The sequence below is a fragment of the Chiloscyllium punctatum genome, chromosome 1 (assembly GCF_047496795.1).
Source record: "Chiloscyllium punctatum isolate Juve2018m chromosome 1, sChiPun1.3, whole genome shotgun sequence".
NCBI lineage: Eukaryota > Metazoa > Chordata > Chondrichthyes > Orectolobiformes > Hemiscylliidae > Chiloscyllium > Chiloscyllium punctatum.
Genome location: NC_092739.1, coordinates 5,689,983 through 5,717,135, shown reverse-complemented (window position 1 = coordinate 5,717,135; position 27,153 = coordinate 5,689,983). Strand labels below are relative to the sequence as shown.

The 27,153-nt window shown below is 39.6% G+C and overlaps 1 protein-coding gene across 8 annotated transcripts in view; it reads right to left on the bottom strand.

Moving 5' to 3' along the window:
* Positions 1-9,177: 9,177 nt before the first annotated feature.
* Positions 9,178-27,153, bottom strand: part of fbxw7 (F-box and WD repeat domain containing 7) — a 368,590-nt gene continuing 350,614 nt past the window's right edge. For all 8 annotated transcript variants that reach the window (XM_072550702.1, XM_072550240.1, XM_072547746.1 and 5 more), the window contains 2 exons: positions 24,689-24,899; positions 9,178-10,984 (listed from right to left, as the gene is read on the bottom strand). In XM_072550702.1, the coding sequence (XP_072406803.1) occupies positions 10,716-10,984; positions 24,689-24,899 (480 nt within the window). In that variant the 3' untranslated portion in view covers positions 9,178-10,715. The remainder of the gene's footprint in view (positions 10,985-24,688; positions 24,900-27,153) is intronic.

The window sequence follows — 27,153 nt, the reverse complement described above, 5'->3', positions numbered from 1 at the left end:
TTAAGTTTACTAAGGAGGCTATTTATATTGCAAAACAACACAATTCCACTGATCTGAAGGAATGACTGGTGTCTACATGCTTAAATGCCAAGAACCAAACTCCTGTAATATTCCCAGTTGGCTGCCAGTTCCTGTTAACCAGAAGGAGCTGGTCAGCTCTCACGGTCGCATTGTCAGTATATTATCTGCATTAAAAATTAAAGTGTCAGTCTTGAGCAAGTTGCAGTTGGTTAATCAAACTGACCTTCGATGTTTTTGAGGCCATCAAAAGGTTTGGGCTTGAATCATTCTCAATGAATGCTCAAAATTGAAAAAGGACAATTCAATATTGGTACCAAAAAGCAAATGATATTCCTGGCCTGGACTTTCGATCGATGGACAGTTATTATTCCAGCATAAGAGAATCCTGCGGAATCCATATCCACTCTGAAGGAATTTCCTGGAAGTTGAAGTTTCTGTTGTGAAAACTCAGAAAGTCTCCATTTAAATCAGAGAATTCAGAGGGTTCCAATAAACTTACTGAGGCAAAGATAGACTATTTTATACCCAGCCTAACTCCTGAATAACTCTTTAACTGACCCCAGACTTGCCTCTCAGAGCAGCTCTCTCAGATCATAGAGTCATAGAAATATATAGTTCTGAATCAAACCCTTCGGTCCAAGTCATCCATGCCAACCAGATATCCTAAGTAAATCTTGTCCCACTTATCACTTTAAACCCTTCCTATTCATTTGCCCATCGAGGTACCTTTTAAATGTTATAATTGTACCAGCCTCCACCACTTCCTCTGGCAACTTATTCCTGTACATGTACCACTTGAAGAAGTTGCCCTTTAGATCCCTTTTATATATTTCCCCTCACCTCAAACCATACAGCCTCTAGTTTTGGACTCCCCTATCACAGTGAAAAGATCTTGCCTATTTACCCTATCCATGCCCCTTATGATTTTATAAATCTCTGCAAGGTCACCCCTCAGAAGGATTTAACTGTAAATCCTTCAGCCTTCTCTTTTGTACTGAATTGTTGGGATCGCCCATTGTTAGGAATAGGGGACATTGACAGAGCATCTTCCTCTGGTCAGTTGTTTAACTGACACCATCATTCATGAATAGATGTGGCAGGGCTATTGTTTGTGCCATCATTTAATTCTATCGATTGCATGAAGCAACATCTCACAAACACCAATTGATTAAATTTACTGTTTTTTCCTTCTCAAGGAAACAAATGGACAGACTCCCAGCACCTCAATGAGATCTTTTACACTCACTTGAATCAGAAACATGGGTTCCATTTTAATGTTTTATCGAGCCCACAGTGAACAGTTTCTGTTCAGGAAGGAAGTGTAGCTCGAGATGCTAATAAGTAGTGACCTTTGGAATTGAAGAGCTTGGGCCTCAGTGAGCTCCTGTGCGCAGAACAGGGAAGATGAGGCAACCATGGCTGACATGGGAAGTCTGGGACTGCATAACACCAAAAGGAAAAAGCATATAATATGATGAACATTAGTGTGATAACAAAAAATAGGGAAATGTTTAAAAAAAATCAAAGGGTAACTCAAAATACAATAAGAGGGAAGAAGGTTAAATATGAGGGTAAGCTAGCTCATAATATCAAATAAGATTGTAAGTTTTCTTAGGTATATAAAAGTGAGGAGAGGCAAGAATAGACATTGGGCTTCTAGAAAATGCGTTTGGGAAGTAATAATGGCTACAAAGAAATGGCAGAGGAACTGAATAGATACTTTGCATCGGTTTTCATGGTGGAATACAGCAGCAGTTTACCAGAACTTCAACAGAGTCAAGGGACACAGGTGAGTATAGTGGCCAACACGAAGAACTGCTGGTGAAGCTGAAATTTGGACCAAATGAACTATCTCCGAGATATAGGGGTATTTGATGGTAATCTTTCAAGAATCACTGGAGTCAGGGAGGGTCCCAGACGACTGCAAAATGGCTAATGTAACATCCCTATTTAAGAAGGGAGAGAGGCAGAAAACAGGAAACAGGAAAATAGGCCGGTTATCCGAACCCCGGTCGTTGGTAAGATTTTAAAGTCTATTATTAAAGGTGAGATTGTGGAGTCCTTGGAAGACCATAAGACATAGGAGTGGAAGAAAGGCCATTCAGCCCATCGATCCACTCCACCATTCAATCAAGGCTGATGGGTATTTCTACGCCACTTACCCACACTCTCCCCGTAGCCCTTAATTCCTTGTGAGATCAAGAATTTATCAATCTCTGCCTTGAAGACATTTAACATCCCGGTCTCCACTGTGCTCAGTGGCAATGAATTCCACAGGCCCACCACTCTCTGGCTGAACAAATGTCTCATTTCCATTCTAAATTGACTCCTTCTAATTCTAAGGCTATGTCCACAGGTCCTAGACTTCCCGCCTAACGGAAACAAATTTCCAGCGTCCACCCTTTCTAAGCCATGCATTATTTGTAAGTTTCTATTGGATCAACCTTCTAAACTTGATTCCTGACAATCCCAGAATTCTCAGCCGTTCATCGTATATTAGGCCTACCATTCCAGGGATCATCTGTGTGAATCTCCACTGGACACGCTCCAGTGCCAGTATGTCCTTCCTGAGGCGTGGGGCCTAAATTTGGATACAGTATTCTAAATGGGTCCTAACTAGAGCTGTATAAAGTCTCAGAAGCACATCACTGCTTTTATATTCCAACCCTCTTGAGATAAATGACAACATTACATTTGCTTTCTTAACCACGGACTCAACCTCCAAGTTTTAGAGAATCCTGGACTAGCACTCCCAGATCCCTTTGTATTTTTGACTTTATGAATTTTCTCACTGTTTAGAAAATAGTCCATGCCAATATTCTTTTTTCCAAAGTGCAAGACCTCGCATTTGCTTACATTGAATTCCATCAGCCATTTCCTGGACCACTCTCCCAAACTGTCTAAATCTTTCTGCAGCCTCCCCACTTCCTCAGTACTACCTGCCTGTCCGCCTAACTTTGTATCATCAGCAAACTTTGCCAGAATGCCTCCAGTGTCTTCAGCCAGATCATTAATTTATAACGTGAACAGCTGCTGTCCCAACACTGACCCCTGCAGGACTCCACTTGTCACCGGCTGCCATTCTGAAAAATTTGACCCCAGGTAAATAGTGCAGTGAAGAAGGCATATGGCGTACTGGCTTTTATTGGTAGAGGAATTGAGTTCCGGAGTCCTGAGGTCATGCTGCAGTTGTATAAGACTCTGGTGCGGCCGCTTCTGGAATATTGTGTGCAGTTTTGGTCGCCATACTATAGGAAGGATGTGGAGGCACTGGAACGGGTGCAGAGGAAGTTTACCAGGATGTTGCCTGGTATGGTAGGAAGATCCTATGAGGAAAGGCTGAGGCACTTGGGGTTGTTTTCTTTGGAGAAAAGAAGGTTTAGGGGTGATTTGATAGAGGTGTACAAGATGATTAGGGGGTTAGATAGGGTTGACAGTGAGAACCTTTTTCCGCGTATGGAGTCAGCTATTACAAGGGGGCATAGCTTTAAATTAAGGGGGGGTAGATATAGGACTGATGTTAGGGGTAGGTTCTTCACTCAGCGAGTCGTAAGATCATGGAATGCCCTGCCAGTAGCAGTAGTGGACTCTCCCTCTTTATGGGTATTTAAGCGGGCATTGGATAGGTATATGGAGGATAGTGGGTTAGTGTAGGTTAGGTGGGCTTTGATCGGCGCAACATCGAGGGCCGAAGGGCCTGTACTGCGCTGTATTGTTCTATGTTCTATGTTCTATAACCTTTGACCCCGTCTCCCTCAGAACCTTTGACCCCAACTTTCTGCCTTCTGTCAGACAACCAATCCTCAATCCATGCCAGTAGCTCACCTCGAACACCATGGGTCCTCACCTTACTCAGCAGCCTCCCGTGAGGCACCTTAATGAAGGCCTTTTGGAAGTCTAGATAGATAACATCTACTGGGTTTCCCTGGTCTAACCTACTTGTTACCTCTTCAAAGAATTCTAACAGGTTTGCCAGGCACGACCTCCCCTTACTAAATCCATGCTGACTTGTTCTACTCCGACCCTGCATTTCCAAGAATTTAGAAATCTCATCCTTAACAACGGATTCTCGAATTTTACCAACAACCGAGGTTAGGCTAATTGGCCTATAATTTTCCATCTTTTGTCTTGATCCTTTCTTAAACAAGGGGGTTACAACAGCGGTCTTCCAATCATCCGGGACTTTCCCTGACTCCAGTAATTTTTGAAAGATTACAACCAATGCCTCCGCTATTTCTTCAGCCGCCTCCCTCAGAACTGAGAGCCCATCCCGGCCAGGAGATTTATCAATTTTTAGACCTTTTATCTTTTCTAGCACTTTGTCTTTTGTAATGGCTACCATACTCAACTCTGCCCCCTGATTCTCCTTAATTGTTGGGATATTACTCCTGTCTTCCACCATGAAGACTTATTAAGTTCTTCAGCTATTTCCTTATCTCCCATCAAACTCCACACGGATAGTGCCCCAAGGCAGAAATTGAACCTGGATCTTTGGTGCTGTGAGGCATCAGTGTTAACCACTGAGCCACCGTGCCACTCAAAATTCTCATCCAAATCATTGATATCGATAACAAACAGCAATGGACCCAGCACCAAACCCTGAGGCACTTCACTAGACACAGACCTCCAGTCCGACAAGCATCCTTCCACTATTACCCTCTGCTTCCTCCTATCAAGTCAATTGTGTATCCAATTTGCCAGCTCACCCTGGATTCCACGCAATCTAACCTTCCAAGCAGCGTTCCATGTGTAACCTTATCAAAAGCCTTACTGAAATCTAGAGAGACTATGTCGACTGCCCTGCCCTCGTCAACCTTCCTGGTCACTTCATCAAAGAACTCTAACAAATTTAAGAGGCATGATCTCCCACTCACAAAGCCATGCTGACTATTTTTATCTCTCCACCCTGGAGGCTTCCTGCCTCTATTCCTGATGAAGGGCTTTTGCCCGAAACGTCGATTTTCCTGCTCCTCGGATGCTGCCTGACCTGCTGTGCTTTTCCAGCACCACTCTGATCTAAACTCTATTCCTAATCAAACCCTGTCTTTCTAAATGCATGTTCTTATTCTTCAGAATCTTCTCAAGTAACTTAAATACCACAGATGTTAAGATTCTAAACGAGTACTTTACATTTGCCAAGATAATGTTGCCAAAATCACAATAAAAGGCAAGGTGACTGAGATATTGGTTGGGCCAATATTGGGTCTAGATGGGATGCATCTGAGGGACGTGTGGGTGGAAAATATGGAGGTACTAGCTATAATCTTTCCAATCTCCTGAGATACAAGGTTGGTAGCAGGAGCCTGGAGAATTGTAAATGTAATACCCTGTCAAAGAAAAAAGCTAGGTATAAATAACTATATAAATATTAAAAAAAACTAAGCAACTACAGGCCAATCAGTTTATGTATACACATAGGAATTAGGAGCAAGATTTGGTCCTTATTTGACCATTCAATAAGATCTGATTTTAACCTTAACTTGGCATTCCTGCCTAACCACAATAACATTTTACCCCTTTGCATGTCAAGAATCTATTTTATAAAATATTTTGCTTATTCCCAGTGCTAGTCTAGTGAAACTTCCCTGACTTGCTTCCAAAACATATACATCCTTTGGTAAATAGGGAGACCATATATATAGTGCTCTAGATGTGATCTCACCAATGTCCTGTATAACTGATGTACGTATAACCTTTTATATGAAATTCTGCTTGCAATAAACAATAATATTCTATTTGATTTCCTAGTTATTTGCTGCATACTTTGCAATTCATGCACTAGTGCATGCGGATCTCTCTCTGTATTAGAGGTCTGTAATCTCTCACCATTGAGATAAGCTTGTTTAGTTTATTGTTCCTGCCAAAATGGGCAATTTCATATTTTTTTCATTTAATACTGCACTTGCCATCTTTGCCCATTCCCCTAACTTAACAAGTCCTTTTATAGCCTCCCTTTTAACAGTTTACTTTCCTACCAATCTTTGTGTCATCAGAAAATTTAGCTACCATATCTTCATTCCTTTTACCCAAATTATTAACACAAATTGCAGAGCTGATCCCTTTAGCACACAAAATGGAATGCCTTGCCAATGAGAATATGATCCATTTCTACCCACTTTCTAGTAAGCAAGTCAATCTCCTATGTATGCCAGCCAATACATTAACCCCTCACCACAAGCCGTTATTTTTCACCATAATCATTAAAGCAGCACCTTAACAAATACTGTCTGAACAGGAGTACCTTATATCCACTGGTTCCACTTTATTGACAGTATGTTACTTCAAATCATTCAAATAAATTTCTTAAACATGATTGTCTTTTCATAAAACCATGCCAAATCTGATTGCTTTATATCTATCAAAGTTTCCTGATATGACATCTGTAATATTTTCCCGATGATAGATGTTAAACTAGCCGATCGATGCTGCTTGGTCTTGCTCCCTTTCGAAACAAAGGAATTACATTAACTACTTTCCAATCTAATGGAACCTTTCTCAAATCTGATGAATGTTGAAAATTTAAAACCAACGCATCAACTACCTCATTAAGCACTTATTGTAAGATTCTAGGATGCAAAAGACTTGGACCAGGGCATCAGTCAAATACAATTCCAGCAAGTTGCGATGTACCACTTTATTGGTGATTGCAATTTTTAAAAATCCCTCCTTCAGTTTCAATTCCTGATTGACTTCCATATCTGTGATATTACTTGTATTCTCTATCATGAAGACCAATATAAATTTATATGTTCAATTCATCTGCTCTCACCTTATTTTGCATTACTAATTGTCCAGAGTCATTTTCTATAGGGCTGATGCTCACTTTGTTAACTTGTTCTAAATGGCTGCAAAAACTCTAACTATCTGTCTTTATTTTTAGCTGGCTTTCTCTTGTACTCTGTTTCACTCATTAATCTTTGAGGTATTCTTTGCTCCTTTACATATTCTGTTCAATTTTTCTGATTCACCACCCACCTTTGCACAACATGCTCTTTCTTTAAATTTAATATGATGGTTAACTTTTTAGTTAAACACATTCTGGATCCTCCCATTGGAATGTTTCATTTTCTTTGGGACACACCTACTCTGTGCATTCTGAAATATTCCCTTAGATGTCTACCACTGTGTCTACCTGTTAACCTATATTGCTAATTTACTTTCACTAGCTGTTTTCATGTACCATAATTGTCCTCATGTAAGTTTTAAATTCTGGTTTTAGACCTAAACTTCTCTCCCTTAAACTATATGTAAGATTCAACCATATTATCATCATTACTGCCTAGAGGCATGTTCACGATGAGGTCCTTAGTAACACTATCTAATCGGTCGATACCAAGTCTAGTGTCATCTCTCTATGGGGTTGGTCACATATGCTGTCATCTACACTATTTTTTTCCCCATCTGATTTTTCCGGTCTATATTTAGATTAACCACTCTCCACCCCAACATTGTACCTTTAGGTCAAGCTCTCTAATGCTTCTTTCTCTACCCAGTGCTACTCCAAAGGCTTTTAAAAAACAATAATTCAGAGCAAAATTAACAGTCCCTTAAGACAAGTGTGAATTAAGGAAATTGACTTAATCACAGCTGGAGTATTGAGACTTTAAGCAAGATACTAAGACCTGAGGCTGCAGAAAAAAAGACTTATGAGAATAGTTCCACGGCTGAAAGACTTCAATAAAATTGATAGATAAGAAAAATGTTCTTTTGAAAGGTGAAGAGATTTGACACAATTGCTCAACATTGAGTAGCCTGTACAGTCGATAAGGAGACACTGTTCCCATTAACCAGAGAGCGCAGATTTAAGGTGACTGGCAAAAGTGTCAAAGGCAGTACAAAGAAAACCATTTTTTAAAAGCAGTGTCTATATGACCTGGGTTGCCTGCCTGCAAGGATGGTTAAAGCAGATTCAATTAAATCTTTTTCAAAAAGGAATTAGCTGAATTCATGAAGGGGGAAGACATTGTAGACCTACAGTTAAACAGTTGAATGGATTTATTTTACAGAAAGCTGGAATGGGACTGATGGGTCAAATAGACTGCGTTTGAACACTAACGAAGATTCTGGAGTAATTCTGATTTGAATATTTGTGACTAAGCCAAGTTACACAATCAGTTTAATAACTTAGCAGCTGAAAAACAGATTGAAGAATTTAACAGTATTTGAGTGAATTTCCTGAGATGCTTTAGCTTTCATAGGCTACATTTCCTTTAGAGTCATTTGGTTGTGTAAGGTCCACAATATATTAGACCCTTTAATCACATGAACAACATTGTGAAATATTGGCCACTATTTGATTGCCAATTGTATTGTGAGATTACGTGAAATGGATAAACTATTTGTGTATTCATACGGATATTATGTTTCTCATTAAATGCAGTTAAGCTCTTAGCAGTTATCTAACTATGGTTGTTGCTTAATTTTCATTGATGAACTAGGGTTGTTAACCCTCACCAGTTGAAATCTTAGGTGATGCTACACTGACTAAGACTGGGATACAGAATGACTCTAACTTTAAACCTTTAATGCATTGTCTGAGTTGAGAGGTCACTTCTTTTTAAAATAAAACCTTAAGTTATCTGGAGAATGTGACTTAAAAATAGTTCTGGAATTTACATATTATGAACTGAAACCTGCAACCCATTCAAAAAGATGAAAGACTTAACAGCAATCTAGGTTTGTTCAATATATCATTTCAGTTGCATGACACTGTAATCTGTGTTTAATGATCCTGCTCCATAGCTACCTGATGAAGGAGTGTCGCTCCCAAAGCTAGTGTGCTTCCAAATAAACCTGTTGGACTATAACCTGGTGTTGTGTGATTTTTTACTTCGTGCCAAAAAAAGGTTTTACTGCTTTCTTCTCATTTACACACTTCCGAATAAGAAAACAATTCAAAACTCAGTAAATCAAAACTGAGCATTTTCCCATTAAAAAAGCTCATTGCACTCAGACACATTTGCCTTCTACGTGATTGCATTGAAAAGAAAAAAGCTTAATCATAAAATGAGTGCTTGTGAGAACTCAGGATCTTAAGTTATAATTTTTGTAGTGGGAATATAAGTGATAGCAGTCCATATTGTACAAAATACTACTGAATGATAGGAATATGCAGTCAATATAAACCAAATAGTACAACACAAAAGCTAAACACAATTTCAAATGAAAAAGCACATTTTATTGCACTTAAGTTATAAGAAAATAAAAATTCTAAGTGAATCAAACCATAGACACAATCCCTTTAACGTTTCTCCACCACGTCAGGCAGTTACATACTGTAAAGTAAAAAAAATCTGAAATCTGATTTTTCTGTTTTGTTTTAAAAACCAGACTATAAATTAACAGGAAAATAAAAAGAAAAACAAAGTATCGAACTCAAGATTGTTTAGTATACAGTGTTAAACCACTTTCACAGTTCATGTTGCGTTGTGGATCTTGAATAATAATTAGGCAAACAATTTAACTGTTTTTGCCTGTGCCGCATTCAGTACAAAACATTTGGTATTGTTTCGTCAGTGGCTCACAGCAATAACTGTAACAATTGGATATTTCAATACTGTTTACACTAAGACTGACCAGCAATGACACTTCTTATTTGTATGCACGTTTCACTTAAACTTTTTGTTCTTTTGCATTATGTCAGTAATCTTAATTGTGTTTTTGACTGTTCCACTATAATCCTCACAATGAAATTCTCCACAATACAGGCTGAAAGAGCTCCCATCTGAAGGAATGTGTTCAACATTGTTTGGAAAAAGAAATCCAATGTAGCACATAACACTTCTCAATTTCATTCTTGCAAGCAAATCACACTATGACAGTCTGCATCTCCTTCCTTCTTTCAGCCTCTCAGAGGCACAGTTGGCTCAAGTTTCAGTGGCAAATGCCTTTTTAAAACTCAAAAATCATCCATACTAGATCAAGTTTAGAACTAGTATCTGGATGTGAAATGTCACAAAAGACAACTTAGCAGCAAGTTATTTGGCCACTGGGATTACAGTACAGGGATGGGACACCTTTAACAAGTCCAAAGACTCATTCAATTAACAACCTTAAGAACTCTTCCAGCTTTGAGTCCTTTTAAGTACTTAGATCACTTAGGATAATTTGCCTCTAAAGAACTATATAAACCCTCATTAAAAGAATCTGGAAGCAGTGGTGAATAAATAGAGAAATATATGTTAATACTGTGACCGTTTGTTGGCAATATTAGGCATATATATATATATATATTTATATATATATATAAAAATTGTACAAAATTCACAGTAAGGTTCCAAATGTTGAAACCTGGAAAAACAAAACTGAGACATTTAAACAACCAAGTCTTTAAGAAAACCAGCTCTTGGCCTGATAAGCAGCTTGTTTAAAACATAACATTTCAAATAATTTTTTTTATGCCTTGCTGCTGAGAATCTTTAAAAAAATAATCATTGCACTCTGCTTTGTATCAATTCTTTCTACACAAAAACTGCCCAGAGTCAAAAGGGAAGGCAGATATAACAAGACAATATGTGCATCTGACCAAGTCAAATTTTGTCAGTTATAAGATGTCCTCCCTTACTCCCTTTCCCGGTGATCCACTGGTCTTTGTGTCTTCATCATGCATCCTGTTGCCCTGAACCAACATCCTGTACCCACCAATGGCAGGGTGATGTACACTGAACTAATAGGCAAATTCTTATTCCATTTCTTCACTTCATGTCCACATCAAAGTCCAATACAAGCAACTTTGTTTCTTCAGTCCCATTTCTGCTTCCAACTGCACACACAAGCTTTGTATTCGATGCTCTGATTCTCCAGACAACACCTCCACTTCCTCCACTTTCCAGTGTAACCAAATTTCGAATGAACTCCCCTGTTTTCAGGTCCCAAAGTTTTACAGTCCCATCATCTGAGCTAGTTATCACAAAGTTCTTGTTGAACTGGAGGCATGTCACAGCACTCTGATGTTTGTTAGGCCCTAGTGAAGAAAACAAAAAAATGGGGTGAATCAACAAGCCATTCCTCAAAACTCTACATATCCTTGTACAACACCAGCTAGGTAAAAAACATAACTTTAATATAGGAAAAAGAATTAAAAACTTCAAATTGGTGCCTCCATCTTCTTTATGTGCAAAAGGTTAAAGCTGCGGCTCAGTCAGTAGCACTCTCATCTCTGAGTCACAAAGTGGTGGGTGCAAGTTCTACTCCAGGACTTGAGCACATACATTAAAAAGTAACACTCCAGTGCAGCACTGAGGGAGCCAGACTTTGGAATGTAACGTGCCCTGGCCAATATTTATCTTTCAATCAAGATCACAGAAAGAATCACCATCTTTATCACATTGCTGTGCAGAATTAGACTGTTCTATCTGGCCATGCTTGCTACGTAATAATATTGCTACTCTTCAGAAAATTCTTCTTGGCCCGTAAAATGTTTTGGGATTTCATGTTATCATGAAAGGCATTACACAAATTATTTTACTCTTATTACATGCAACTAAGATACTTCATTTTGCCAAACTGCAGAGCTTGCCACAGAAACCAAAGAAATCTAGTAACACCTGACACTCCCCCACCCCACCCCCACAACCAGGAGTCACAATCGCAATTGAGGTGCCAGAACATTAAATAAGGTCAAATGGCCTTTTCTCCATATGTTAACAATTCTGAGATTCTGGGTTGAGAGAAATTACTGGGGATGGTAACATATTTTATGGTTACAACTGCATTAGTTTTATTTAATAAGCTACAGGTAAAGAGTGAATGTATCAACACTCATCCAGAATGTGTTCACTTTTTCATGACTGCGTAAGAATTCAGTGAGTGTTCTCAAAAAGATAAAACTCTGAAACCATGTGATGTTATTTAACTCTTGAACAGAGGGGACATGAAGCTTTGGCTGAGCTGTTCCTCCTTCTAGTCTGTGACACTGCACTGGCAGAGAGGTTCAAGCCATGTCTTGCTCTACTTGCTTTTTGAACTTCCTTTCTTGTGAGGCCATGGCTCCTGCCTGTGGCCATTTTGGAGTCTAAAAGCATAATGTCAAATACATTACTGATGAAGGGCTCCTGCCCGAATTGTTAATTCTCCTGCTCCTCAGATGCTGCCTAACCTGCTGTGCTTTTCCAGCGCCACGCTTTTCAACTAATACTCTCCAGCATCTTGAGTCCTCACTTTCTCCTCTCAACCACAATCCCCCTCCTACAGACTGTGGGCTTTTTTGAGCCCAATCAAGTCACCCAAGTGCCATGGAAAGAGCAGGCTTCCAACATGTTTGATGTTGGCACACACAAACTGTGCTCGCTGTGTTTCTGGGCCATTGTCAATAGGGCGCAGTGGCTCAGATAAGTAATGGTCTGATCAGTAGATGCAATTTTACAAAATGCTTTTAAGATAGACTTTTTCAATTTATGTGAGATTTTATATAATAATCTATAATTTGCAAACTTTTTATAATTATATACTATGTTGCTCGTTATTTTGTTATTGCATGATGTCACCCTAAACTTTATACTGCTAAATAGGTTGGAAAACACTATTTGTTTTTACTCATTGCTAATAATTCTACATTTTTTCTAAATCATTTATTTTCCTAAATCCATTCTTTGGAATTTAAGAAAATAAATCAGGGTACTGAAATACTTTGCAACCTACACATATTTTCGAACAACTGAAATGAATGAGACGGCTCCTCCTTCACAAACAAACTCGTGACCATACTTACATGTAAAATTATTAATCCTTCCAGAGGATCTTGTGACAAAGTGGTAATGTCTCAAACTGTGTGTCTGAAGTGTCAGCTTCAACTCCCATGCTTGGCCTTGTTGGCTTTGAAAGGTGCAGGTACAATGTGACCATGCAGGTTAATTGTCAGCCTATAAAACTTTGCCTGTGCCTGACAACAGGCAGCAAGAGTGGGACAGTTTTCTCAATCAAACTGCAGATGGCAATGATCAACGGCAAACTTCTGTAGCGTTTTACCCATAAACGCAGACTAATCCAATGGAAGCTATGCAGCAATCCTTACAAACCAGGATGGAAGAAAAGACCGATAGTCAAACTCTCAATTAAAGATTCAGGGATTTACAAAGAGTGCAAAGCAAAAACATTATCATGAATCTTTATAAAATAGCAGAATGGCCTCAACTAGAAAGCTTTAAGTCCAATTCTGGATACCGGAGGTGCAAAGAAGATTTGTAAGAATGGTTACAGAAATTAGTGACTGCAGTGACTTGAACAGATTGGCAAAACTGGAGATTATTTCTTTGCAGATGAGAAGGGTGAGAGGAATTTTGATCAAAACCATGAGGGATTTAGACAAAGTAGATAGAGAAAACTGCTCCCATTGGAGGAAGGACATTTATTTAAGGGGGTTGACAGAAGGACCAGAGACAATGAAATGCTTTTCTTTTAAACACAAGTGGTTAAGATCTGGAACACACTGACAGAGCTGATAATGGAAGTAATTTTAGCCATGCTTTCAAAAGAGAAATGGATAAGCAACTGACAGAGAAACATTTGCAGGACGTCAAGGAACCTGAGACTATCGTATGTGCCGGTCTGGTACAATAGGCCAAATAAGTGTTGTAACTACTTCCATGATTCCATAAATCTGATGAGTTGACAGAAGTCTCTTGGGCGTCTATTAAATCTAGTAAGAGAGATTCACTTCAAGTGCTCCCTTCCTCCAGAGTTTCTTTGCCTTCAGCTGATTAACTAGCCAAACTGGTTTTAATTGCTGACAGGTATTGTGCTCAGTTACAGTGCACAGTGGTATAACATGCTTTCCAATCAGATTAGTATCAAAATGCTTCATTTCTAAGACTGACAAATTCAAAAGTATTTTAACTTAATGCCTTTTGATTGTGAAAGTTGGTAAATTGTATTTATTTGCCAACAGATAAAGGACAATTTAATGTACTTGGAATAAAAAATGGGTATTTCCATTCAGCTATCGAAATAAAAGCTAGTGATTATTGATAAATATTGTAGTCAGTAACAGACAACATTTCAGATTGTGCACTGTCCTTCAAGATCACAAAATTAATCATATGCTAGTTTAAAAGAAGCACGGTCCAGATTTTGATGGAGGAAGGCACCTTGACCTGATCCTGGATGGTTTATATTTTACAGCAATTTACCAACATAGTTGTTGGAAGTAAGTGTTGAAAACAGTACAATGGATGTGACAGGCCTTCTGGGACTATTGTGAATATCAGGAGAAACAGTAGGTTTCCTTAACCAACAATAATAAAAGGTTGAGAAGTAAAAGAACTCATAAGGCATCAGTCATACAAAATGGAAACAGACCATTCGTCCCAACTTGTACATGCTGATCAAGTTTCCCAAACTAAACTGCCCTCTGTGTGAAAACGTTGTCTCTCGGGTTCTTTGTAATTTTTTCTCCTCTCACCTTAAACCTATGCCCTCTAGTTTTGGACTTACCCACCTTAGGGAAATGACCATTGCTATTCACTTAAATATACCCCTCATGATTTTAGAAATCTCTAAAAGATCACCCCTCAACCTCCTACCTGCAGTGAAAAAAAGTCCCAGCCTATCCTTATAACTCAAACCCTCCAGTCCTGGCAACATCTTGATAAATCTTTTCCAATTTGATAATATCCTTCCTATAGCTGGGTGACCGGAACTGTATACATTACTCCAAACATGGCTTCATCAACAGCTGTACAATCGCAACATGATATCCCAACTCCTATACTCAATGCAGGTGTATGCTAAAGGCCTTCTAAATCATCCCGTCTACCTATGACGCAACTTTCAAAGAACTATGTACCTGAAACCTGTAGGTCTCTCTGTTCGACAACATTACCCAGAACCCTACTATTAACTGAATAAGTCCTACCCTTATCAAAATGTATCCAATTTAAAGTCCATCTGCCACTCCTTAGCCCATTGACCCAAATGATCAAGATTCCTTTGTAATCTTGAATAATCATCTTCATGACCACAATTTCAAACTGAAATAGAGATGGGAAATCAAAGATTGTACTGAAGAAAAAAAGTTAAGGAGGATGGAGGCTGACAGGTCACTTTATAGAAGTTTGTAAAATAAGCAGAATGGATAGAGTGATTAGCCAAGGTGTTTTTCCTAGGGTGGGAAGTCCAAACTTAGAGGGCATTGGTTTAAAGCGAGGGGGGAAAGATTTGAAAAGGACCTGAGCAGTAACTTTTTCATGCAGAGGATGGTCCATGTATGGAACTGCCAGAGGAAGTGGTAGAGGAAGGTATAATTACAACAATCAAAAGGCACCTGGGTGGGTATATGAATAGGAAGGGTTTACAGGGATGGGAGTGAAATGCTGGCAAATGGGACAAGGTCAGATTTGGATGTCTGGTTGGTGTGGACAAGTTGGACTGAAAATCTGTTTGTGTTGAATGACTTTATGACTCTATGACTCTAAAAGTGTAGGTTTTACATTCTTAAAATAACCTAAAACAATTCACTTACAACTGTTCACATCCTGGGCAAAACATTAACCAATTAAAATGCTGTTAAGGTTAATTTTCTATGGTGAGCTTAATGGACAAATAATATGCAAATACAGTTCATCCACGAAAATCAAGTGACACTAAAAGTGGAGCAGTGCAAATCAATTCACTCTTTACAGAGTATAATTTATTTGCTACAAATGACCATTAAAGAAGAAGTGAAGAACAGTGTGCTAATCTCAGCATATCTTTGACATGTTTACAGATAATATGTTTGAATTCAGATTCATTCTCTCTCATTATGTGCTATTTGCAGGCTATGCAAATGACATAATACTTCCACTTGCAAATTGAGCTTTTGTTAGTTTACTTTAAAGGGAACCTTCCTTACATATTTTAAGATATACTAACCAGCTGCTGACAGTTTGGGTTGACTGTATTAGCCTGATATGGTTATACAGGTTGTGTAAACATGAAGCTCAAGGCTTATTTGAGTTTATTTTAATGAAATCTTTCATACAGATGTAAATATTGAACCTTGTTAGTATCAGTGGCTCATTATTCTCTCAATCGGTGAGTTTTTGATCAGGTACACAATACTTCACAACTGAATTAGAGCAAAGATAAAATTGGGAACTCCATGCCAGGCAGGGCTGAGGAAAACAATGTTCAATCCACGTACCCACCCAGACATTGTGAAAATATTTAGTATATTTACAATTCATGGAAGATTCTCCCTTCTATTTAACAAAACCACATTTGCAATTGGTTGCGTATCTAGCATTAAGTTACATTAAAATGCCAAATAAGATTATATTCAAAAACTTAAAGTACACAATATATTTGAAGGTTACATTAAATAAAGCAACTTATGCTTTGATGGTGTAAATACTGTACAGTGTTCAAAGTAAATGGATATTAAGTGATGCTATACTTCTATCTCTCCTCCAACCTTATAATGTGCATATCAGGCTTCCTCAAATTAGTTTCTCAACTATTTTGAGCTAAATCTTCAAACTTAAAAAAAATGCATTTACACATGATTACAGATGATATGTAAGAATTCAAATTCATTGCCTGTCTTATGTGCTGTTTACAGTATTTGACATTACACTTCCAATTAGAGTCATAGAAATACACAGCACAGAACAGAACCTTCAGTCCAACTTGTCCATGTCGATCAGATATCCTAAATAAGTATAATCTTATTTGCCAGCATTTGGCCCATGTTCCATCAAACCTTTCCAATTCACGTACCTATCTAGATACCTTTTAAATGTTGTAATTGTACCAGCCTCCACCACTTCCCCTAGCAGCTCATTGCATACATGTACCACCCTCTGTGTGAAAAAGTTACTGCTTAGGTCCCTTTTAAATCTTCCCCACCTCACGCAAAACCTATACCCTCTAGTTTTGGACTCCCCCATCCCAGAGAAAAGATCTAGTCTATTTACCCTATCCATGCCCCTCATGATTTTATAAACCTCTCAGCCCCCGACACTCCAGGGAGAATAGCCCCATTCTATTCTTGCTCTCCCTACAGCTCAAGTCCCCCAATGCTGGAACAGCTTTCTAAATCTTTTCTGAACCCTTTCAAGTTTCAGAACATCCTTTCTATAACAGGGAGACCAGAACTGCAAGCAGTATTATAAAAACGGCCTAACCAATATCCTGTACAGCCGCAGCATGACCTCCTAACTCCTATACTCACTTACCAATAAAAGCAAGCATACCTAACACCTTCTTCACTATCCTATCTACCTGTGACTCCACTTTCAAGGAGCTACGAACCTGCACTCCAAGGTCTCTTTGTTCAGCGACTCTCCCCATGACCTTACCATTAAGTGTAAACGTCCTGCCCTGATTTGCCTTTCCAAAATGCAGTACCTCGGATTTATCTAAATTAAACTCCATCTGCCACTCCTCGCCCCACTGGCCCATCTGATCAAGATCCTGTTGTAATCTGAGGTAACCTTCTTCGCTGTCCACTACACCCTCCAATTTTGGTGTCATCTGCAAACTTACTAACAATACCTATGTTCACCTTCTCATCATTTATATAAAAGGACAAAAAAAAAGAACCCAGAACTGATTCTTGTAGCACACCATCAGACACAGGCCTCTAGTCTGAAAAACAACCCTCCACCACCACCCCCTGTCTTCTACCTTCAAGCCAGTTCTGTATCCAAACAGCTACTTCTCCCTCTATTCTGAGACATCTAACCTTGCTAACCAGTCTATTATGAGGAACGTTGTTGAATGTTTTACTGATGTCCATACAGGTCATGTCCATCACTCTGACCTCAATCTTGTGTTATTTCTTCAAAAAACTCATATCAAGTTCATGAGACACTATATCCCATGCACAAAGCCATGTTGATTATCCCTAATCAGTCCTTGCCTTTCCAAATACATGTAAATCCTGTCCCTCAGGATTCCCTCCACCATATTGCCCATCATCGACGTCAGGCTCACTGTGTAGCTCTCGGGCTTTTCCTTATCACCTTTCTTAAATAGTGGCAACTTCCAGCACCTCACCTGTGGCTATCGATGACATAAATATCTCAGCAAGGGGCACAGCAATCGTTTCCCTAGCTTCCCACAGAGTTCTTGGGTACATCCGATCAGGTCCCAGGAATTTATCCACCTTTATGCATTTTAAGACTTCCAGAACCACCACCTCTGTAATACGGATATTTTTCAAGATGTTGTTATTCATTTTCCCACATTCTCTATCTTCCACATCCTTCTCCACAGTAAACATTGCTGCCAAATACTCATTTAGTATCTTCCCCACCGCCTGCAGTTCCACAATAGGCGCCCTATTCTCTCCCTAGTTACCATTTTGTCCTTAATGTATTTGTAGAATCCCTTTGATTCTCCTGTTTGCCAAAGCTTTTTGCTCTCCTGACATCAGTCTTAAGCATACCCCTGCTGCCTCTATACTCTTCTAGGGAATCAATTAATTTCTGCTGTCTGCATTTGACATATGCTTCCTTCTTATTCTTAACCAAAACCTCAATTTCTCTAGTCATCTAACATTCCCTACATCTACTAGCCTTGCCCTTCACCCTAACAGGAAAATACTATCTCTGGACTCTTGTTATCTCATTATTGAAGGCCTCCCATTTTCCCAGCTATCCCTTTACCTGTGAATATCCACCTCCAATCAGCCTTTGAAAGTCTTGTCTAATACCATCAAAATTGGCCTTCCTCCAATTTAGAACTTTTACTTTTAGATCCAGTCTATCCTCTTCCATCACTATTTTAAAACTAATAGGATTCCGGTCACTGGCTCCAAAGTGCTCCCTCACTGACACCTTAGTCACTTGCCCTGCCAAGATTTGCACATTCTCTAGTAGGGTGTATCCACATACTGAATCAGAAAGTTTTCCTGTACATACTTAAATGTCTCTCCGTTTAAGCCCTTAACACTATGGCAGTTCCAATCTGTGTTTGAAAAGTTACATTTTCGTATCATAAACACCCTATTATTCTTATCGATAACGGAGAGAGAATACAGAATATAGAATCCTTACAGTGTGGAAAAATTTGATTTGGCCCAACAAGTTGTCACCCTCCTCTCTTGCCCCACTTGATCCTCCTATAGCATTTATACACTGAAACATTAAGTTGCCCGTCTTGTCTATCTTTGAACCACATTTCTGTAATTGCTATGATATCCCTGTCCCATGTTGCTAAACATACCAAGTTCACCTGCCTTCCCTGTTAGGCCTCTTGCACTGAAATGAATGCAGTTTAATTTATCAGTCCTACCTCACTCTCTGTGTTCCTCCCTGCACTGTCTGTTTGACCTACTCCTTCTCCCAACTGTACCAGTTTCAAAGTGATTTCTTTCTTCACTATCTCCCTGCTGCTGCTCCCTGCCCCCAACACTACTTTAAATCTTCCTAAGCAGTTCTTGCAAATCTCCCTGCCAGTATATTAAGCCCCTTCTAATTCAACTGCAATCTGTCCTTCTTATGCAGGTCACCTCTACCCCAGAAGACATTCCATTGATCTAAAAATGAGAATCCCTCTTCCCCCACACCATTTCCTCAGCCACGATTCATCTGCTCTATCCTCCTATTCCTACTCTCACTAGCTTGTGGCACTGAGTAATCCGCATATTACTACCTTATTACTACTAAATGTAGACATTCCTGATGAAGGGCTTATGCCCAAAATGTCAACTCTCCTGCTTCTCGGATGCTGCTTGACCGGCTGTGCTTTTCCAGTGCCACACTTTTTGACTCTGATCTCCAGCATCTGTAGTCTTCACTTTCTCTCATATTACTACCCCCTGAGGTCCTACCATTTAAATTCCTGCCTAACTTCCTATATGCTCTCCTCAGAATCTCACCCTTTTCTCCTCCTATGTTGTTTGTTCCAATGTGTACAACTATCTCCTGCTTGTCCTTCTCCCCTTTGAGAATACTCTGCACCCTCTCCAAGATATCCTTGATCCTGGCTCCAGGGAGTCAACGCACCATTCTGATGTCTCGCTGTCGGCAGCGGAATCGTCTATTTGTGTCTCTGACTAGATAGTCCTTTATCACAATCGATCATTTGGAACTAGTGTACCCTTCATTACATTAGAGCCAGTCTTAGTACCAGAAATCTGGGTGTCAGTGCTACATTCCCCTGAGAGCCCATCAGCCCCTACATTTTCCAAAACAGCTTATTTGTGAGAGATATGAATAATGCAGGAGTCTCCAGTGACTATCTGCCTCCCTCTCCCAGCTTTTCTGGAGTTCACCCATCTACCTGATTGTATCTTCAGTTTGTCTCCCCTCCTTCAACTGCCATCCATCACATCCCTTAACTCTTGTAAATTCCTCATTGCCCCTAGCTGCTACTCCAACCAATCCATGCAATTTGCTAGGATTTGCAAACAAAGACACTGCCTGCAAATACAATCATCAGTAGAGCACATCAATCTACTAAGGGCCATTTTTGCACCTTAACAACCTACAGATCCAGAAAACAGCACAGTCTTACTGCTCTGAAAATACTGCTCCAGGCAAGCTTAGAACCTATGTTTTTATATTTTTAAAGTTTAATCAAGAGACAGATCTCAATAACAACATACAACCTCAAAGACCCCATAGTACTCACAGCTGTAAATTTACAAAAATCATAGTTAAGATTACACATTAACAAACCCAGTTTGTTTTTTTTTAGAATGAACTCGGTTGTCCAGAAATACTTGAAAACAGACAGCAAAGACAGCGGCTGTGCAGGTTACTGCTGGGTCAGACAGCAGTGTGGGTTTCTTTGTGCAGTTGAATCACTTCCCATGGGGTCACTGCCTTCGTTTTGATTTTTATTCAAAGTTCCAAAACAATGCAATAGCTTATAAAACAGTAATTACTGCTCTTAGAATTCGAGGAAATCAGCTCTAACACTGAAAATAGCTCAAAAAGGAACAGCTCTTACAGATTTTTTTCATGTCCACAATCTTAGTTTACGAAAGGATACAGGGTAATCCATGATTTTGTTAGTTTACTTTCTGGGAATATTCCTTAATCTTTCATAACCAGAGGGTACATGAAAGGAGCCAATAAATACTTTTAAATTGTAGTCACATTTGGAAGAGCAAATGTGGTACCACATTTGTGAATACAAAGCTTCCATAAACTGCAATTTGATCTGACTTTGAGTAAAAAAAATTGAATACACTGAAGCCATTATTTTTCAGTCCTCTGTCCAGACTCTTTTCTCTAACCACTGCTTCCATGCCACTCCCTGGCTATAGTGTGCTGCAGCCTTGGTTTCATAATTGACTGCGAGATGTACTTCTGAACTCAGTCATGTCATCACTAAGACTGCTTATTTCCATTTATGTAAGATCACCTCACTTCACCCTGCCTCAGATCATCTGAGGATGTCTGAGTACATTGTTATATTCAGTTTTCCACATCTTTATTTAAGGAAGGGGGGGTGTCAAAAAGCAGAATATTATAGGTTAATTCATTTAAACACCTGCCGTTGCAAAAATGCTAGAATCTAGTAGCAAGACATTTAATTCAAAACACAACCAGAGTGAAAAGTGCTGTGAAACAGAAATCACCCTTGACACATTTATTAAAATTCTTTGAGATGCACAAACATTAGATTACGTGTCACATAAAAGGTCACTTCACAGAAGAATGAGCTTGTAGTGTTGGGGGTGATACATTAGCATGGATGGAGAATTGGCTAGTGAATAGGATGTGGTGAAATAAGTTATTTTCAGGCTGACAGACTGTAGCTAGTGGAGTGCCACAGGGATCAGTGCTGGTGCCTCAACCACTTAGGATCTTGTGTGAAGGGACTAACTGTATTGTAGCCAAACTTGCTGATGACATAAAGATGGGTAGGAAGGTCAGTTGTGAAGTACAAAAGTGATTTTGCAAAGAAATATAGATAGGCTAAGAAAATGGGCAAAGTTTTCACAGATGGAGTCTCAAATGGGAAAATGTGAGGTTATCTGCATTTGGTGGGAAAAACAAACACAGAATATTATAATAAATGGAACAAAAAAACACTGAATATTGCATTGCAGGAGTCCTTGCACATGAATCTTCGAGGAGAAAGTGAGGACTGCACATGCTGGAGATCAGAGCTGAAAATCTGTTGCTGGAAAAGCGCAGGTCAGGCAGCATCCAAGGAGCAGGAGAATTGACGTTTCGGGCATGAGCCCTTCTTCAGGAATGAGGAAAGTGCGTCCAGCAGGCTAAGATAAAAGGTAGGGAGGAGGGACTTGGGGGAGGGGCGTTGGAAATGCGATAAGTGGAAGGAGGTTAAGGTGAGGGTGATAGGCCGGAGTGGCTTTGCATTGAAAGCAGTTCAGAAAAGATTCACTGGGCTGATTTCTGAAATGAAGCAGATCTGGCACATGTTCATTGGAGTTTAGAAAAATGAAAGGTGATACTATTAAAACATACCATTCTGAGTAGGCTGGCCAGAGTAAATGCAAGGAGGATGTTTCCTCTTGTGGTGGAATCTAGAATTATTGGACATTACTCAAAAACGAGGGGTCTCTCACTTAAAATGGAGATAAGAATACAGTAGAGACTGCATTATGAAACATATTCAGTGTTGACTTATCTAGATTTTCAGTCTATAAGAGATTGAAAAGTTACAGGGGTCAGACAGGAAAGGGGACTTAAGAAAACCATCAGATCAACCATGACCACTTGGAATGAGGGCGCAGGCCCGAACGGCTAACTCCTGCACCTGTTTATTCCGCAAGGATCTGTTTTGGGACCATTGCTGTTTGTCATTTTTATAAATGACCTGGAGGAGGGGCTAGAAGGTTGGGTGAGCAAGTTTGCGGATGATACAAAAGTCGGAGTTGTTGACAGTGAGGAAGGATGTATCAGGTTACAGCGGGATATAGATAAGCTGCAGAGCTGGGCAGAAAGGTGGCAAATGGAGTTCAATGTAGGTAAGTGTGTAGTGAATCACTTTGGTATGAGTAACAAAAAGATGGGGTACTGGGCTAATGGTCGGATACTTGGTAGTGTGGATGAGCAGAGGGATCTTGGTGTCCATGTACACAGATCTCTGAAAGTTGTCACCCAGGTAAATAGTGTGGTGAAGGTGGCATATGGCGTACTGGCTTTTATTGGTAGAGGAATTGAGTTCCGGAGTCCTGAGGTCATGTTGCAGTTGTATAAGACTCTGGTGCGGCCGCATCTGGAGTATTGTGTGCAGTTTTGGTCGCCATACTATAGGAAGGATGTGGAGGCACTGGAACGGGTGCAGAGGAGGTTTACCAGGATGTTGCCTGGTATGGGAGGAAGATCGTATGAGGAAAGGCTGAGGCACTTGGGGCTTTTCTCATTGGAGAAAATAAGGTTTAGGGGTGACTTGATAGAGGTGTACAAGATGATTAAGGGTTTAGATAGGGTTGACCATGAGAACCTTTTTCCGCGTATGGAGTCAGCTATTACGAGGGGGCATAGCTTTAAATTAAGGGATGGTAGGTATAGGACAGATGTTAGGGGAAGATTCTTTACTCAGCGAGTTGGTGAGTTCATGGAATGCCCTGCCAGTAGCAGTGGTGGACTCTCCCTCTTTATGGGCATTTAAATGGGCATTGGATAGGTATATGGAGGATAGTGGGCGAGTGTAGGTTAGGTGGGCTTGGATCGGCGCAACATCGAGGGCCAAAGGGCCTGTACTGCGCTGTATTATAGAACATAGAAAAATACAGCAATAATCCCAAAACAGATCCTTGCGGAACACCGCTAGGAACTGCACTCCAAGATGAACCTTTACCATCAACTACTACCCTCTGTCTTCTTCCAGCCAGTCAATTCCTAATCCAAACCTCCAACTCACCCTCAATGCCATACCTCCGTATTTTTTGCAGTAGCCTACCATGGGGAACCTTATCAAATGCCTTACTAAAATCCATATACACCACATCTACCGTTTTACCCTCGTCCACCTCCTTAGTCACCTTCTCAAAGAATTCAATAAGGTTTGTGAGGCACGACCTGTCCTTCACAAAACCATTTTTCTATGTTTGTTATGACTTGCTGCTGACAATCTCACTCATGGCCTTGTTACCTCTAGCTTATTGTAACCTTCTCACCCTCCTGACAGATCTTTAGCTCCATACTTTGCTTTCCTACTTTAAGATATTGTTTAAAACCTTTACCTCTGACTAAGCCTTTGGTCATCTGACCAATGTCTCCTCACACATCCTAGAACAGTTGAAACAAAGACATGCATGAGAATTCTTCGAGGCATGGCATTCTAACCAGAAACCCATCAAATAAACACATCAATTTAGATCCTATCTACTGTGCCTTGAGAAAAAAAAAGAACCACAAATGACATCACCCACCTTAAGAAACAAAGAACTGTAAATAGCAAGGTGGGACATACCACCAGCACTTCACCGGAAGCTCTCACTGATGTTATCTAGTATGGTGATGAAACATCTGAAAATAACCTTCCAGCTCAGTGAGCTAAATTACATCCAGAATATTTTGTTTTATAATGCTCCTATGAAACATCTTGGGATGCTTTCTTACACATGAGCATAACTTATTACTGTCTTTGACAATGTTGCAGGAACCAATATTAATCACATGGATTGAAAGTAACTCTCTACCTTTGCTCAAAATAAGAATCTGAAGACACGCTCAAAGTCTGAACAGGTTTTACCACCACAAGAAAATTTTAATATTTAAGACTGGTTAAGTACAATAGGTCTTGTGTAGAAACTCACCTTGTAATGTTTGTAAACACTGTCCTGTTTTGATGTCCCAGATTTTTACTGTGGAATCTGCATTTCCAGAAACGAGTGTGTTGTCCTTCAATTCCATTCCACTTGTTAATGACTGATGCCCTGTTAGCGTGTGAATACAATTCCCAGTCTCCACATCCCATACACGAATAGAGGTATCAAGTGAACCACTTACTACATGGATACCATCAAACTACAATGTTGAAGGAAAAAAGAAATACATCATCATCTTTTAGAATAGAAGGGAAACAGCGGATTAGAAAAGAAATAGCAGTAAACAGTATTTTAATGACCGAGCCTCCACAGTCCACTGGGGCAAAGAATTTCAACGATTCCCCACCCTCTATGAGAAGAGATTCCTCTACGTCCAGTCCACAAAGGCCTGCTCATTATTCTGAGATTGTACTCCCTGGTTCAAGATCCCCAGCCAGTGGATATCCTTACTGCAACTACCCTGTTGATCCCTCTAAGAATTTTGTCTATCTGAATGACATCACTTCTCGCTCTTCTCAATTCCACCAAATACAGGACCAGTCCTTTCTTCATAGGACCATGCCTCCATCTCAGGAATTAGCTTGGTGAAGCTTTGTTGCACCCCCTCCATATCTTTCCTTAAGTAAAGAGACCAAAACTGTGCACAATACCTCACATGTAGCCTCACCCAGGCTCAATACAAGTACAGCAAGACATGCTTACTTCTATATTCAATGCTCTTCCATGAAAGACTAACGTAATATTTGCCTGCTTAATTGTTTGCTATAATTGCACATTAATTTTCAGTGATTCATCAATACTCTTAGCCTCTCATCAAATAATATTCTGTACTTCTCTTTTCCTACCGAAGTGGAAACCTGTACATTTCTTGACATTATACTCTATCTACATTTTCTTTTGCCCAATAAGCCTCTACAAATCCTCTTGAAACATTTTTGCAGCCTCTAACAATTCATAATTCCACCTGGTTGTATGTGTCCACCTAACTGGAAGAGAGCTAATCTTTTAAAGAAATTATGCTAGATTAATTTATCCCGTTGGAGACAGTGCTCATAACACAACAGAGCTTAGCATTCAGTTTTGAGAAGGAGGAACTTGGTTTGGAAGCAAATGTGCAAAGCATAAATAAGGGTAATTAGAAAGAAATGAGGGCAGAGCTAACTGCAGTGAGTGGTGAAAGCAGCTTAGCAGCACAGTTGAGGAACAATGACAGACATGAAGAACATAGTTCATGGCTCACAACACAGGTATGTCCCAAAAAGGATTCTAGAAAGGGGATAAGCTGACCATGGTTAACATTAAGTATAGGTTCAGACTGAAAGAAAAAAAACAACAAAAATTAGTAGTAAACTCGGAGGATTCAAGAAGTTTTGAAAACCAACAAAAGATGACCACAAAAATAATAAATAGAGAAAAGAGAAACTTTCAGGATACATTTGCAAGTAATATCAGAATGGACAGCAACAGCTTTTTTTTAAATAGGAATGGCAAGGAAGAGGGAGATCAAAATTAACATCGACCTCTCACAGAATGAGGTTGGGGAAATAATGATGGAGAACAGAGAAATGGTACAGGATTTGTATCAGTCTTCACAATAGAAGATATGCAGAGCAGTCAAAAATTACTAAGTAATGGAAGGGTAAAAGGATAAGAGGAAATAAACATGAGAAACATAGAGAAAAAAATACTTATCAAACTAATGGGGATAAAGACCAGTAAGTTCCCTGGACCTGGCAGATGCATTCCAGGATACTTAAAGAAGCAACTACAGAGATAATGAATGCATCTGTAAAAGTCCCCAACGACTGCAAGACTGCCAATGCAACACCTTTACTGAAAAGGGAAGGAGGCCCAAAAAAAACTATAGGCTAGTTAGTTTAACATGTAATTAGGAAAATCAGAAATCCTATTATAAACAATACAATAGCAGAGTCAGAATAGTAGTGACACTTCCCTGGGTGAGACTATATCTAAATAGTATTGCTGGTAAACCCGTTAGAACTTTGTTTTGCTGTATACAATAAGACTGTTCTAAGTTGAATTATGTATAACTTGTTTTTTGTGTCATTATTTTGTGTTACTTTACTAACGAGTATTGAAAGCGTCTTGGATACATGCTCAATGACTAACCACAAAGGTAACTAAGTACTGGAGTCCTCCAAGGAGTCATCTTTGGATTCCTCCTATTTCTCATCTACATTGTTGCAGATGCTGTTAAAGCTGCTAAGTTTTTCCAGCATTTTCTGGCTCTACCTCACTACACTCTCGACTCGCCCTCCACTGTCTCTAAATTATCAAACTACTTATCTACAGGCAGTACTGGATCAGCAGAAATTTCCTTGACTTAAATACTAGAAAGATTGAAGCCATTGTTTTTTGTCTCCACCATAACCGATTTCATCCCTTGCCCCAATAAGTGTCTTGATACTGAATCAGACATTTTGCAACATTAG